This window comes from Hyaena hyaena, unplaced genomic scaffold, assembly GCF_003009895.1.
Source record: "Hyaena hyaena isolate Hyena2069 unplaced genomic scaffold, ASM300989v1 scaffold_722, whole genome shotgun sequence".
In the NCBI taxonomy this organism is placed as follows: domain Eukaryota; kingdom Metazoa; phylum Chordata; class Mammalia; order Carnivora; family Hyaenidae; genus Hyaena; species Hyaena hyaena.
The window spans coordinates 168,705-183,317 of NW_024081357.1; the positions used below are offsets into that span (position 1 = coordinate 168,705).

A 14,613-nucleotide genomic window follows, 5' to 3' on the forward strand; every position below is an offset into this window, starting at 1 on the left:
AAGATGAATTGCATAAAAATACAAACAAAAACATCTTTTCATCTCTCAGGGTAGGGTGGTTTAATTCTTTTCACATACTGTGTTTCATTTAAGTGCTCTTAAATCACATACTTCGTAAATTCAAACATCCCCGTAGGTTAGAATACAAAATGTTTATGAAAATATTCCCTCTAAATTAAATTAAAAATTAAATTAAATTAAACAAAACATATCAGGTAAAACAAAAGCTTTGTTTATTTGTTTAAAGATAAAAATAATATACATTGACTCTGGAAAATCTTTTAAAAACACAAGCAAATATAAGATAAAAATGATCTGTAATTCACTATGAAGAGGTAAGCACTGCTAACACCTTCTGTTTCTCTCTCTCGATAGATAGATAGATAGATAGATAGATAGATAGACAGATAGATGATAGATAGATAATGTACATGCAACAAGATATTGTGAACATATGTTCATGTTTAAAAAAATTCCCTAATACTATTTTGTGGAAGAAAAATATTGATAGCATCTTATTCCCCAATAATGAATGTATTGACAAATATTTGTAATAACATGAACCTTAATGAGCATCTTCATTTTTAGAATAAATTCTTAAATATATAATTATTAGTTCAAACAGTATGTTTATTTCAGAGTTTTTATGTATATTTCCAAGTCACACTCCAGAAAGTTCATACCACAAGAATAAGACAGTAACTTTCTTTGATCATTCATCAAAACTGGGTATTGCTGAAAAATATACCCAATTATATTTGAAAGGCAAAAAAAAAAAAATGTTATCTCAACTCTTTAATATCCATTTATTTGATTTCTAGTTACCTTAATATGTTTTTTCCATTTCATTGGCGTTTTATATCTTCTTTTGTGATGTTCTTTTGTCTGTTTTTCAGTTGTAGAGTCATTGGTTTATTGTTGATTCATAAGAGATCTTTACATATTAAGGATATCAGATTTTTCTTTTGTATTATTTTTTACAAGGTTTTATTTATTTTTCCATCTTAGAGTGTCTTGAGCCAAAAATATTTTAATTTTTATTTAAAAATATGTATTAAGAAAACAAATCAAGTCTTCCTTTCATGTGCTCTGTATTTTGTGCTGTGCATAAAATGTCCTCTCCAACCCAGCTACATGCAGATAATTCCCTATGAATTTTCTGATTATTTTTTCACATTTCATTTTTTAACATATAAAAAATTTATTTTGGCATTTGAAGTAAAATAGAGACCTAACTTTAATTTCTTAAATGATTAACAACTTCCCCAAAACCACTTATTAAGTAATGCATCCTACTAATCACATGTACTATATGTTAAATTTGCCTATATTTAGTCTCTTTTAGACTTTCACATATCTGCAAATATATCAAAGTACATTTATTTCTATATATACTTCTTATTTTATACCACTGTTCTTTCTGCTCTTCTGGCAATCACCACCATTTGAATGAATTATTTTGCTTTAAAATACCTTCTGATCTGTTAAAACAAAACTGACTCATTATATTACTCTTATTTTTCCTTTTGCTTTAGCCATTTAAAATGCATTTTTCTTTTTTCTTTTTTCTTTAAGTTTTTATTCAAATTCCAGTTAGTTACATACAGTGTTAACAAATGTATACTTTAGTGATTCAACACTTACTGAAGACACTTGGGGCTCATAACAAGCATACTCCTTAGTCCCCATCACCTTAACCCATCCCACCCCCACTTCCTCTTTGGTAACCATTAGTTTGTTCTCTATAGTTAAGAGTTTGTTTTCTGTTTGCTTCTCTATTTTATCCCCTATGATTATTTATTTTGTTTTTTAAATTCCACATATGAGTGAAATCATATGGTATTTGTCGTAGTCTGACTGACTTATCTCACTTAACATAATACTCTCTAGCTCTATCCATATCATTGCAAAATGGCGAGATTTTATTCTTTTGATGACTGAATAATATTCCATTGCATATATACCACACCTTCTTTTTTTTAGTATTTATTTGTTTATTTTGTGAGAGAGAGAAAGAGAGAGAGTGCAAACAGGGCAGGGACAGAGAGAGGTGAAGAGGCCAAATCCCAAGCAGTTTCCACGCTGTCAGCACAGAGTGCACAGCAGGGCTTGATCTCACAAGCCATGAGATCATGACCTGAGCTGAAATCAAGAGTCAGATGTGAATCTGACTGAGCCACCCAGGTGCCCCATATACCACACTTTCTTTATCCATTCATCAGTTGATGGACATTGGGCTCTTTCTATAATTTAGCTATGTAGATAATGCTGCTATAAAAATCAGGGTGCATGTATCCCCTTCAAATTCATAGTTTTGTACCCTTTGAGTAAATACCTTGGTGCAATTGCTGGATGGTAGGGTAGTTCTATTTTTAACTTTTCAAGGAAGCTCCATACTATTAAAAATGAGTTTTATTAGTTTATGTTTTAGTTTTAGTATTTTTTTTTTTAATCTACAGGGCCTGTCTTTTCAATAGACATAATATCCTATTATCAAATACTCTTAAAATAGGTATCTAGTCTTTTTCATGGAAATGCCTAGCAATTAAGGCTGAGAAATCAAAGTGTTCTTGAACCCCTGTAGCAATGACTATGGTCAACATCAGTAGTGACCCTGTGTGCTGAAAACTCCACAGTCAGAGCAGAGCAAGGAACAGGAAGTGAGGCAATGTAAGTGCTCGCCTGTGAATTCATGGCCACACCTCAATTTATTTCTGGTAAGTGCATGTGACAACTATTCACATACATTACTATCTTTATACTCTCCAGGATATGCCAAATAAAGTAACAAGTCCAAAGACGGTCTGTTTTAGAAAATTAATTAGAAGAGAGGATAAAACTCAGTCTTGCTTATGCACAAAATATAAACTTGGAGGCTCTTCTGAGACTTGGTATAATTTAAGAAGAAACAAGCTAGAGTTTGGGATATTTTGATCAGTTGACTTATCCCAACCACTTTTGTAATGAGTCTTCCTCAGTGAGGTGCAGCAGTGAAATGCGTGTCTTCCTTATAACCATGTAAAAAGATAGTTTTACAATAGTTTTCGTGGTGAAACAGATGGCTCTATACTGATTACTGACACTCTTTTGTCCGTGAAGCTTCATACCTAGAGGTTTTTACAAGAATCATTGGCTGAGATTAGATGTGTAGACAGTGGCTAAGGACAAGTGTAGAGTTATTGGGCACACATTATAGCCAGGGCTGTGGCTATGCTATCACTATGTCTTAATCAAATGCTACTAACATCCAAAAGACCTTCAAATATACAGAGAGTCTTTCCTGTCAGCTTTCTGGTCTGAGGAGTCTGTCTCTCCTGACCTCACTGACTTCTTGGGAGACCATTCTACCCCAGCACCATTTCTATCATATTTCTTGGAAAAGAATGCCCATGGGGGATGTTAGAGGTTTCCCCCACTCTCTGAAAATGGAGAATTCCTATGAAATCTTTCCTAAGTGGAAATGTCATAAAGAAGCAATTATTAATTTATATGGAGAATTTTTGAGCATTCTCAACACTCCTCCCCCCCCCCCACCCCCATAAACTTTCTTAGGCTTTTCTCATACCTTAGGACACATTATGCTAATGGACGCACAAACTAAATGGAGATAAAGCACAGATGCTCACAGGACATAGTTCAATGCTGCGGTGGCTTGATGCTGAGATGCTGAGTGTCGTTCCAGGGAAGGAGCTTGGCGGGGCCACACCTGCTGCTCGGGGTTGCGTGCTGACTCTAGAACAGCTCACTGCAACACGGACACTGAACACTGCTTGCCAAAGGCAGGGATGCCTGTATAACTATTTTTTCCTTACTCTGCATCAAATTCCACAAATAAAAAACAGGAAAGAGCAGTGAACAGTCCCCTGCCATTGTTTAATTCTATTAGAAATGTCCTGAGAAGCCTCCCTGGATGTCCCTAAGAAGTCTTTCTGCTAACTCAAGAGCAGAGCGTGACCTATTTAATAAATTTTCACACTTATCTCCAGAAGGTGATCTTTGCTAATCTGGCTTTCAAGTTGGAAGGAAAGAAGAAAAGTTGATTCCTTATGGATTTTGATCTAAACTTGAACCCCCTAGGCGGTTGACGTCTCTTTATCCAAAGTGAATCTCTGTTTAATAAGGCCCCTCTTATAACCACTCCAAAACACACTTTCACAACAAAAGTTAGAACGCCGTATGGTCCATCCTCAAGAAAGATCTGTTTCTGTTCAGAACCCGCCCTGACCTTTTTGTTGAAGAAGAACAAAATAATGTAGTAACAAAAACACAAGTGGCTGCCAAAGGAAGAGGAAAAAAAGTTCCTGTAAGGGACTGGAACAATAAATCTCCTCTCTGCTGAACTCCCAAAGGGAGTGTGTGTATTTCCTCCCGTTCTTTATCAGAGCCCCCGAAATAAGTGGGAATGGGCAGTAGCTGTTCACATTCAGCACACTTTTTCCATTTGCTAATAGGGCTCTGCCAGGCTGGGAGTCAGTTGTCTCTGCCTGACTCTGGAGAGAAGAGCTGCTGAGACGATCCCTGGGCACCATGAGACTCCTGCAAGTGATCATCCTTTGTCTTCCTCTGTCCACTCTTTGTAGCAGTAATGATGACACAGGTATTCTTTTCTCTTATTCTTCTGATGGTGTGGATCAGAAATCACTAGGAGGGGACTTTTAGCCTCAGTTTACCTTCAGGCACCTTCCCCTGAAATGTGGATGCGGCATTTCATTTGCTGTGTCCAGTGCGTGGATGTTGACCAGGAGTGCATGGAGAAGGCTCCACGGAGAGAATGTTTGTTTCCGCTGAAAGGAAATGCTTGCTGGTGCAGCAGCCTTGCAGTGTGTTGGATGGTATCATAAAGGTACGGGGAATACACAATAGCATTGTTTGAAAATAAAAATCAGGGAATGAAATGCTGGTTAAAAAGGTACTAGTTCTCACAAATGTGCTCCTTTCAGGTGTAAGTCTAGAAACAACAATTGTCAAGTATGGGTGAAAGGCTGTAATCAGAAATGCTGCATCACAGAAGCTGGCCTATATTTGTTCCATTGTCTTTTTGGCTCTGATAAACTGAGAGGTTGGATAAAGCTGCCTAGGAAAATGAATATTAGTATCTTGAGAGAGTAGGAAGTAAAGAGGAGAGTCATTTGATTAAAGTTAATAACATTTATTTGCTCCGGAAATATACACACGCAACACTTTGCACATCATTTCAAAAATCCTACCCCTTGACTGCAGTTTCAGAAACTCAAACAAAGGATATATATGAACCAATATAAATCCTGACTATATCAAAGACCAGTTGCAAGATATTATTACATTTATCTTATAATCCTTTCTGAGGGATTCACTGTAAGCAATTAAATTTAATAAATATTTACTACGATCTTATCATGTACTCATCAGTGCAAGAAATCCATAAATGATTAAGACATTGTCCTTACCAACAGTGGTAAATGTAGTGTTGGGAAAAACAAATCTGTAATTCCAATACACGACAGATTTAATAAGCATGAAAACCAAAGCACAAACTATCAGTTTGGGAAATACTGATTCTGAGGAGCCTTAGAAAAATATCAGTTCTAATTTTGTTCCGTATGTGCTCTTTTCAAAAGTTTGTTACCTAAAAAAATTCTAATATAGAGTATTAATATAGGAAAATTATGTATGCTCTTTCAGTAATGTTTATAATTAATTTCTTAAAATATATATATAAATTAGGACCCATTCCCAAGCAGTTCAAAATCACATATGATTGCTTACCATGCGTCTTGATATTTTCAGAGTTAAGTTGAAGCAGGTATCAAGGCCAGAAAAATCTACCTTAGAAGAGTTACCAAGAAACTGAGTTTTTAAAATAAAGAGTATTTATGAGAGGCCACAGAAATAAGTATATGAGCTTTTAAGTAACTCTTCAGTACACATGGGAAAGATCGGTAGGAATCCTGATGCCATGAAAAACGGGCTTACAAACACATGTCAGGTCAATATAAATTTGAGAGTCTGGCTTAGGCTGCTTACCACCCCGAGTCTGTAAATATCGAGTACACTACTTTCCTGGAATTGTTAACCTGTGAATGGATTATATGTCTTTCTGAAAGCAAAATGGAATTGTATCAATAGAATCAGCCTGCAAAAACCTAGCCATAACAAAGATGGAAAGGTAAAGGACAACCCAGAGACGACCTGGAAGATATTCCTTTTATGATCATTTTGGGAAAATACAAACTTCTTTTCACTCACCACTAATGAGCCTAACCTGTGTCTTCTTTCTAACTAACTATTAATCCAAGTATGGCAACTTCTTATTTAAGCAGGGATAATGATTACATAATGACTACCTCCTTCAACCTCTGTCAACAAGCCTATTTGTTAAGGAACATGTCTGTAAAAACTACTCTGTTTGTTTTAGAAAAGGAAACTTTAGCTCAAGAGCATAAATTGACCATCCAGGTAATACCCAGGAGGAACTGAAAGAGATTTTCCATTCAGGTGTATGACTTTGTTGCACCTGGCTCTGACTGTTCTGTTTCCCTCCCTGGGTATGGCGCAGGAAATGAAGCATTTCCTAAGCTAATGTATTAAGTTCTTTCCCTAACCCCCTGCACCGGAAACACATTGATTTCAAAGCTTTGTACATTCCCCAAACTTAGAATGCTTAACATATTTCATCAGCAGGGCTGATTATTAGGGGTGAGGAGGGAGGCATCTCATCTGCCTTAAATTCACAAGTTGTCAAGAAGATCCATGCTTTTTTGCATAGTAATTTATTCCTAAATAATGATCTTTTAGAGAAATTGACTACTTTTCTTTTCCCTTCTGACATTTTTGTCAGTCTCAGATTTAAATAAATACAATATAGTCCATTGTGCTTATTGTGAAAATCAAGTGAATCTTTTTACACAGCAGTGAGTGACTTTCTATTACTTGGTTGGTGGCATAATATTTTACATTCTTCAATTTGGAAAGCTGTCCTATTGAAATACGTACAGGAGGTTCCTGAAAAGGAGCTGTCATTCTTTCCCAAGGTTTTCTAAATTGTATTTAAAACTGAACAGACCCCTCCTGTGGCTTTTATACCCCTTTGGCTTTTAAGCCTATATTGATGAGCCTTTCCCTGTCAAGACTGAGGGAAGTTAAATGAAGAGTGATTCCAAGAGAAAAGAGGCCCTGGAAACTAGTCACTCTTCAAGCACCATTTGCTATTTGGAGTTTACATTAATTTAGGAAAGATGAAAATGTTTCAGGCATTTGCAAACATCATTTTAGGAACAAACATCATTTTATCGGTATCTGAAGAAGAATTTAATTGCTTGGAGAGATTCATTGGACACTGATTGAACATTGAGTTTCATGGAAAAAAATGGATTGAACACACTGTAAGACAGGCATAATGCTAAATGCTATAGATTTACAGAGAATAGTTAAGACTCAGTCATGGCCTTTGAAATGGGAGAGCAAACGGGTGACACGTAATAAGAAGGTTGGTTATAGTGTAGGTCTCAAGTGGTGAGTAAAGAATAATAAGGGAGCTTAGTCTGGAGTGTGGGGGCATCAGAAAAGGCTTCATAAAAAAGTGGAAATTATGATGAACTTTGAAATTTGAAAAACAGAAGGTTCCAGACTTTCTTGAGTAGGAACATGAAGACATTAGTATATTCCAGTGTAGAAATGTAAGGAGGTCACAGATTGGACTTAGGTTACATTTTAGAAAATAAGGTTGGAAACAGAGTCTCAAGATATGTTGACTACCAGGATGAGAAATATTGACTAGTTAGTAGTCAATAGTTAAACATTGAATAGTTAATTCGTTTAGAGCCTCTACATGTTTGAGTGTGGGAATTATATGATTGGGGCTATGTGTTGGGAAGATTAATCTGTCAGCAGGATATAGATTAGACTGTTGCAGTCAGGAGAGACAAAAGCTAAAGAAAATAGTGCAAATGTTATTGCCAGTCTGAAAATTTGTCAATAAAGTGAAAAAAAAAAACCAACAGATCTAGGGAAGAGCTAAAAGGGATAGAAACTTTGTGATTTGACATATTCTTGACAGGCAGTGAGGGAGAAAGTGAATGAGATGTACAGAGAGGATTATCTGAAGACCAAAAGTAAGAATATAGTTTGGAAGCAGAGGGAGGGAAAGATAGGTGGAGACAATTTAAGGAGGAAAATGAAGTATTCTATTTTGGACATGGTGAGTTTGAAATCCTAGTAAGATGTTTAAACAGAGACATTCAGGCTAAATTAAAATCTGTGGGGAGTTGTAATGCCCCTGGAATTGGAGGTGGTGGTGAGTCTTTACAACTTGAATCCCAGGGCTTCTTAGCCCTGCTCCCTTTAAGATTAATAACAGAGAAAAGCAATTTATTTCTCACCTGGATGCCCATATATCTAACTCTCTCATGGCACTTGTTTTTTAATTTTATCATAATTATTTGTAGACATATCTAATCTCCTCTTCCAGGCAATAAACACCTTGAAAGCAGGGGTTTTAATTACCATATTTATTTTGTTTGTCCAAGAACAGTTCTAAACATCTAATAAGGACATAGTTAGCCAAATGACATGTAAGTGAATGATACAATTGCCTTCTTTTTTTTTCATTTTTCATTTCTTCCAGTGACAATCACTCACCAGTTTACTTCCTTGTTTATATGAAAAGATTATGGACATGTATGACTCATAGTGTATACCACGGGTGCAAATCGATTAGTTTGATCCTCCAATGAAAGTGGGCATATCAAAGGGAAGCCAATTCCCAAAGTCTAGCTAAGAGAGAACATGACAGCTATAGATGGACCACCTAGTACCAGGTAACAGGAATTTACAACAAATGTGGAAAAAGAAACTGCCTTGACTATAACCGTTGGGAGGAAGAACATACAAAAAGAATTAGCTCTACTTTTCCTTTTGGGTATAAAATACTTTATGTCCTATCCTCTTATCGATAGAAATATTCAAGGAGAAACCTATTCTCAAACAACTTCTTAAAAATACAAAATGGGTTTTTTAAAAGAAAAAATGTTCTTAAAAAGGGAAGTTTAAGAAAGTTAATTCATGTATTATTTTAGATAGCATAGGAGTTGCTTTAGAGCAGATCATTTTACTTATTACTTCTATTTAGCTTAATCGCTATCAGCAAATCTTACCTAAAATGAGTACTCTATTGTAGGCAGATGAACCAGAATGCAAACAGATCCAACGGGAAGGTATTCAGTCCCCACAACATTTGTTTTACATTCTTTTTTTGCACTACTTATTTTTTTTAAGTTTCTACCTAAAAGTAGAAGTGATCAGTCTAGAATTTCTGCTTTCAAGAGATTCATAACAGTTGTCACCAGTAAATTCTCTCGCAACTTTATCTTGCTAATTGTTATTATTCAGTTGAGGGAAAAAATGATACCCCTTTGGGGGTTTCAGAAAACTTGTATTTTACTGGATCATTGCCTGTTCTTCCTTTTTCATCGATGAAGTTCCATTTCAAGCTTCAGGTAAACATTTTAACTTGGGAATAATTCTAATTCAAGTAACTTCTACCCCTTTTTTTAGTCATCACTTTCCAACTTCCTCTTTATCTTTGAGAACAATTTGAGATGCACATTTCTAAACAGTGAATGTCAAAGCAGGAATGTACTCCAAGGGACATTCAATTCCTGTTACTAAGTGCCTCTTTTCCTGTTACTGAATTCCTGTGGATCATTATAGGATAGGATAATAATGCCTGTTGGGTGTTAGAAGAAATCCTTTTAGTTAGCAAACAAGATCCTTTTGTACTGTTGCAGACACAACATCAGCATCAACATGAAAACCATTAGTGATGTCAGTTACATCTAGAAAAGCCACTGTATGGTCCCCAAATTTGGGACAACCATAAGAAAAACTGTTTTAAAAAAGGAAAAGAAAAGAAAAATAGTTTTCTAAACTTGAATACAAGTTTTATGTCTTGTAGAAATATCAGCAGAGATCATCATAACTAGTCTCTAAATAGAAGCGGCTACTGTTTAAGCATCAGACACATGTCGTATCTTTCCCTCTATCTTCTCTGGCTGTGTTTACTCCAGCCATCACTATAGCAACCTGCTACACACATGTGTAGCCTGACAGCACCTTGATTCGTGTGAATGTATATCTTTTATAGTCCTATCTGCTGTTACTCTGATACTGAGACAGTGTCACCTGCAGAACTGCACATGGCATTGTTGGGTCTGAGCTGGAAGACCAGGAGCAGTAGCCCCTCTAGGAGACAACTCTTGCCAAAAGGGGAAATGGAGCCAGTGAATAAATACTTTCTTCTATTCCTGCTCCGTTTCACTGCTTTAGTCCTCTATTCCTTTGCCTTCCTTTTCCTTTACAAACTGTCTGCACACAGAAAGTTTGCACACTCTGCTTCATCTTGGGCTCTGCTTTCTGGTGAAATCCAGGATTTATTACTTTTCTTGATGGGCTCATTTTGGATTGAATGATAGATTATATCGAGATGTAGGTTTGTTACAGTTTCTCTGATACTCCAATCGTTATTCACCACCTTTCTTCCTCTTCACTTACAAAAAAAGCAAGAAAAAGCCTTATCCATCTTTTGTTGACTATGTTAAGCAATATTCTAAGCAGGTCCTGTTCAAAGGCAATCATTTGCCTGTTTGTATAGAGTCAGTAATGAATTATATTATAAGGTCGGTAGCTAAAAATGTTCAAATCATTGATTTTATTCATGGTGTATTGCTCATCTAAAATACAAATTGCTTTTTAAATCTGTCTGTTCAGTCATATTCTGGCTTAAACACAAATTAGTTGTGTCAAAACCCAGACTCAGTTGGATCTGGTCCAAATTAGCCCATGTGAGTGTCATCACAACATCTACTGACATCTGCCATTTATTGAGCCAGGCATTTTACACAGATTACTTCCATCACAATATTTTAAGGCCGACTTTATTATTCCCATTTTACCGATTAGGAAACGAGGCTTGAGGGACTATAAATTTATACCAGAGCCATGTCGCTTAAAATCAAATAAGAGGAAGTTGCTCCTCAAAATCTTCCTTATAGCTTGCTGCCTTCCAGTGTGGTGAAATGACAGTTAAACTGAATTTTTTTTTAACAAATAGTTTATTGTCAAATTAGTTTCCACATAACACCCAGTGCTCATCCCCACAAGTGCCCTCCTCCATGCCCATCCCCCCTTCCCCCCACATCCATCAGTCCTCAGTTTTTGTCAGCATTCAAGAGTCTCTCATGGTTTGCCTCTCTCCCTTTCCCCCACCATTTCCCCCTTTCTTCTCCCCCTTGTTCCTCAGTTAAGTTCCTCCTAAACTGAATTTTTTTTAATTGAAAAGAGGAAGGATAGAGACTTTACTACTTGGGTAATTCAGAAGCCACTGCTGCGTCTCATAGCATCTTCCACTCCACACCTTAAAAACCACAAATTAAGTGCCATGGATGAGTTTCCACTTAGTGATAATGATCCTCTTACTGTGCTAGATTCAATTAATTATTAGGGGCTGCGTTGAAAACAGGTGTAGGCATTTGCCTACCTACCCATTGTCAAGTTGATTGGGAAAAACAACCTGCTTGTCTATAATATAAATGTCAGTGCAGCTAATACGGGACTTGGAGAAGAAAAGAAGCTAAGGAAATAACTATCAGTGAATGGATCACTTAATGTCACATTTATAATCCTTTTGGAGCCAGACTGCCTGGGTTCAAATTCCAGCTCTGCCACTTACTATCTGTGTGAACTTGGGCGAGTGACATAACCTTCAGCATTCCCAGATGTACAATGGGACCAGCGCAGTCCCTACCTAACAGAAGTATGATGGGGATCTCGTGAAGGCATGCACACAAGAAAAACACCCACAATAATATCCTGCATGTAAGAACTCTGTAAGGTTTGCCGAGTTTAGGGGTTCAGAGTCCTCTAGTTTATTATATCCCATTCCTTAGACAAACTGCCTTATTTCCAAATTGATTCTAGTGCAAACTCAGCAAATATTAAAATAATTACAGTGTTAATTCTTGCAATTAACTGACTGAGCCACCCAGGTGCCCTCAAATATGTCTATTTTTAATGAAGATGCTAATTTTGTAGCCTGAGAATTGTCAACATCCTTACATATTATAACCTTCCTTAAGGTATTGAGCACTACTTAATCTGAGAGGTGGGATATGTTAGTGAAAGGAACCTTGATTTTAATGTGAGAACCAAGTTTGGGTCTAGCTTCTTAGTTTTCTGAAATTAACCTATACATTAAATACTTCTTAGCCTCAGTTTCTTTATCTAAATATGAGAAAAATGATATTCGCTGACACAGTATTGGTTTTACATGAAAATCAGAAACCCCATTTGAAGTGTTCTGGAAGTCATAGCTTACTATTTAAATATTAGTTATTAACATGCAAATTAACATTTAACTCACAGAATCAGTGAGAAGGCATTTCATAAACTGGAGAATTTGTCCTCGTTGGCTAGGTCTGTAACTGCCACTCCACCATTGCTTTTTTAGCTATAATACCTTTATATATTGGAGCACCTGCATGCCTCAGTTGGTTAAGCTTCGAACTCTTGATTTTGGTTCAGGTCATGATCTCACTATTCGTGGGTTCGAGCCCAGCATCAGGCTCTGCACTGACAGCACAGAGCCTGCTTGGGATTCTCTGTCTCACACTCTCTTTGCCCCTCCCTTACCCATACACATGCACGTGCTCTCTCTCTCTCTCTCAAAATAAAGAAAAAAAAAAACTTTATATATTTTTCTATGGATGCTACACACTCAAATAGCTATGTGTTGAAATACTGCCTGAGTTGTAAAAGCCACACACATGAAGCACAGAACCATTTGTATCATACATTGAATGTTTTCTTAACTGAAATGGGAAAAGAAATTATTTTTGTGGTATGAACTGTGAAATCGTCCTCTGATTCGCAAGTGTGAGGACATAAATGTCTAGCTCTGGGACACTGTCCCTAGGGAAGAGAGGTCACCCCTGCATTCGACTCATGGCCATGGTGACAACTCCTCTCTTCAACAATGAGATATCTCTCCATTATCTCTCCCCGAGAATCCAGTTTTTAAAAATGAGACCCACCATTTTAAATGCACAAAATTAATAACAATTGCATTTTTTGGATTAAGATAATGAAATGATGTGAATCCATAAGCTTTTTCTAAAATTTATTTTTTCATTAGTTAATTTTTTATTTTATTAATTAATTTATTTTTATTTTTTTATGAATCCATAGCTTTTTATTATTTTTCTTGTCTTTTCTTTCTTTTTCTGATCGCCTCATTTGTTGGGAACAAGTTTTGTATTAACTAAAGTTGACAACTCTATAGATTTGCAAAATAGAAGAAAGAAAAATGGTAATGCTGCCAGCCATTTAAAATCCTGTTGCTAGGGTCTGTTATAACCTAACTGAATGTAAATCCCTTGATAGCAAAGGCAGTATCAAATTGATCTTTTTTTCCCCCCAGGACCTATCTTTGGACACAAAAGTGATGCTCACTAACCAGCTCTTGCTTCAATTTAGAGAACCGTATTTCTTCAAAAGTCAGCAGAGTTGAAAATATACAAGTCATTCCTGGATTTGTTTTCAGGGACTTGAGGACAATATTTATTTTTATCCTTGGCCTGGGTAGTGGAGAAGTTGCGACTATCATTCTGGGATACTCTTTTGGCCAGCTGGGCTGATTTGGTTTGCTTTACGAAATTGACCTGCAGTCTTTTTGTTGTATAAATAGCAGAAAATGCCCACCTCTGTTTTATATTGACTGTTCAAATCACATAAGAATGGTGTGATTATCAGAAAACAAGTGTTGAACCATTCCTGTGTCTCACTCAAAAGGAAAAAAAAATGGTATCCTACAATTCTCTGTATCATTCATTGCGTAATTCTGAAACACTTAGACCTTACTGGTCCTCAATTCTGCTAAACTGTAAAATTATGGAAGTTCAACTGTGAAGATGCATTGGTTACAGATTTTACCTTTCCGACTCTGAGGCCTTTATTCAGGATGCTGAGTAATTATTCTAATCTTGTCCAGAAGCAAAGGCATTAGATAATTCACTTATTCCCAGGTTTTAAAATTTTCATTGGTCAATAAATAATGAAATTCCCCTTGAACAGTTGACAGGCAATTAACAGGGTTTTATTTTGTCAAATAAAGACATAAAGAATGTACAATGTACATGCCATTTACCAGTATTTACATAAAATAAAGCCTGCTTTAGTTATATATATACATTCAGCAATATAACAACTTTTTTTGCACTGAGTTCTGACTAAGGTCACTAGCTGGCACTGTGCAGCGGTGGTGTGTACTGTTCTCGAAGCCAAGAGGCCTTTGGTCTTAGTTACCACGGGCCACAAGCTTGCTGTGTGGCTGAGGCAAGCAAATGTTTTAACCTCTCAAGTCTTTAATTTCCTGATAACAATATGAGTACAGCTCTACTAACTGACACTGAAGTTTTCTTCCAGATCTATAATGGTGTGATCTATCTGTAACAAACAATTTCTGTATATTTTGCTCAAGTTCTCTTGCTTCACTTTCATCCTGTTATTCCTAGATTTGTTCACTTTGGATCAAGACATTCAATTCTATTTCCTAACGTTGTTTCCTTTGGGAATTTTCAGGCA

The 14,613-nt window shown here is 36.3% G+C and overlaps 1 protein-coding gene across 4 annotated transcripts in view; it reads left to right on the plus strand.

The window, feature by feature from the left end:
- The first annotated feature begins 4,368 nt into the window (after positions 1–4,368).
- The window catches only part of EMCN (endomucin), a 100,086-nt gene continuing 89,841 nt past the window's right edge, over positions 4,369–14,613 (plus strand). For 2 of the 4 annotated variants that reach the window (XM_039217956.1, XM_039217955.1), the window contains exon 1: positions 4,369–4,597. In XM_039217956.1, coding sequence (XP_039073887.1) covers positions 4,528–4,597 — 70 coding nt within the window. In that variant the 5' untranslated portion in view covers positions 4,369–4,527. The remainder of the gene's footprint in view (positions 4,598–14,613) is intronic. The other 2 variants (XM_039217954.1, XM_039217953.1) reach the window with 2 other exon arrangements.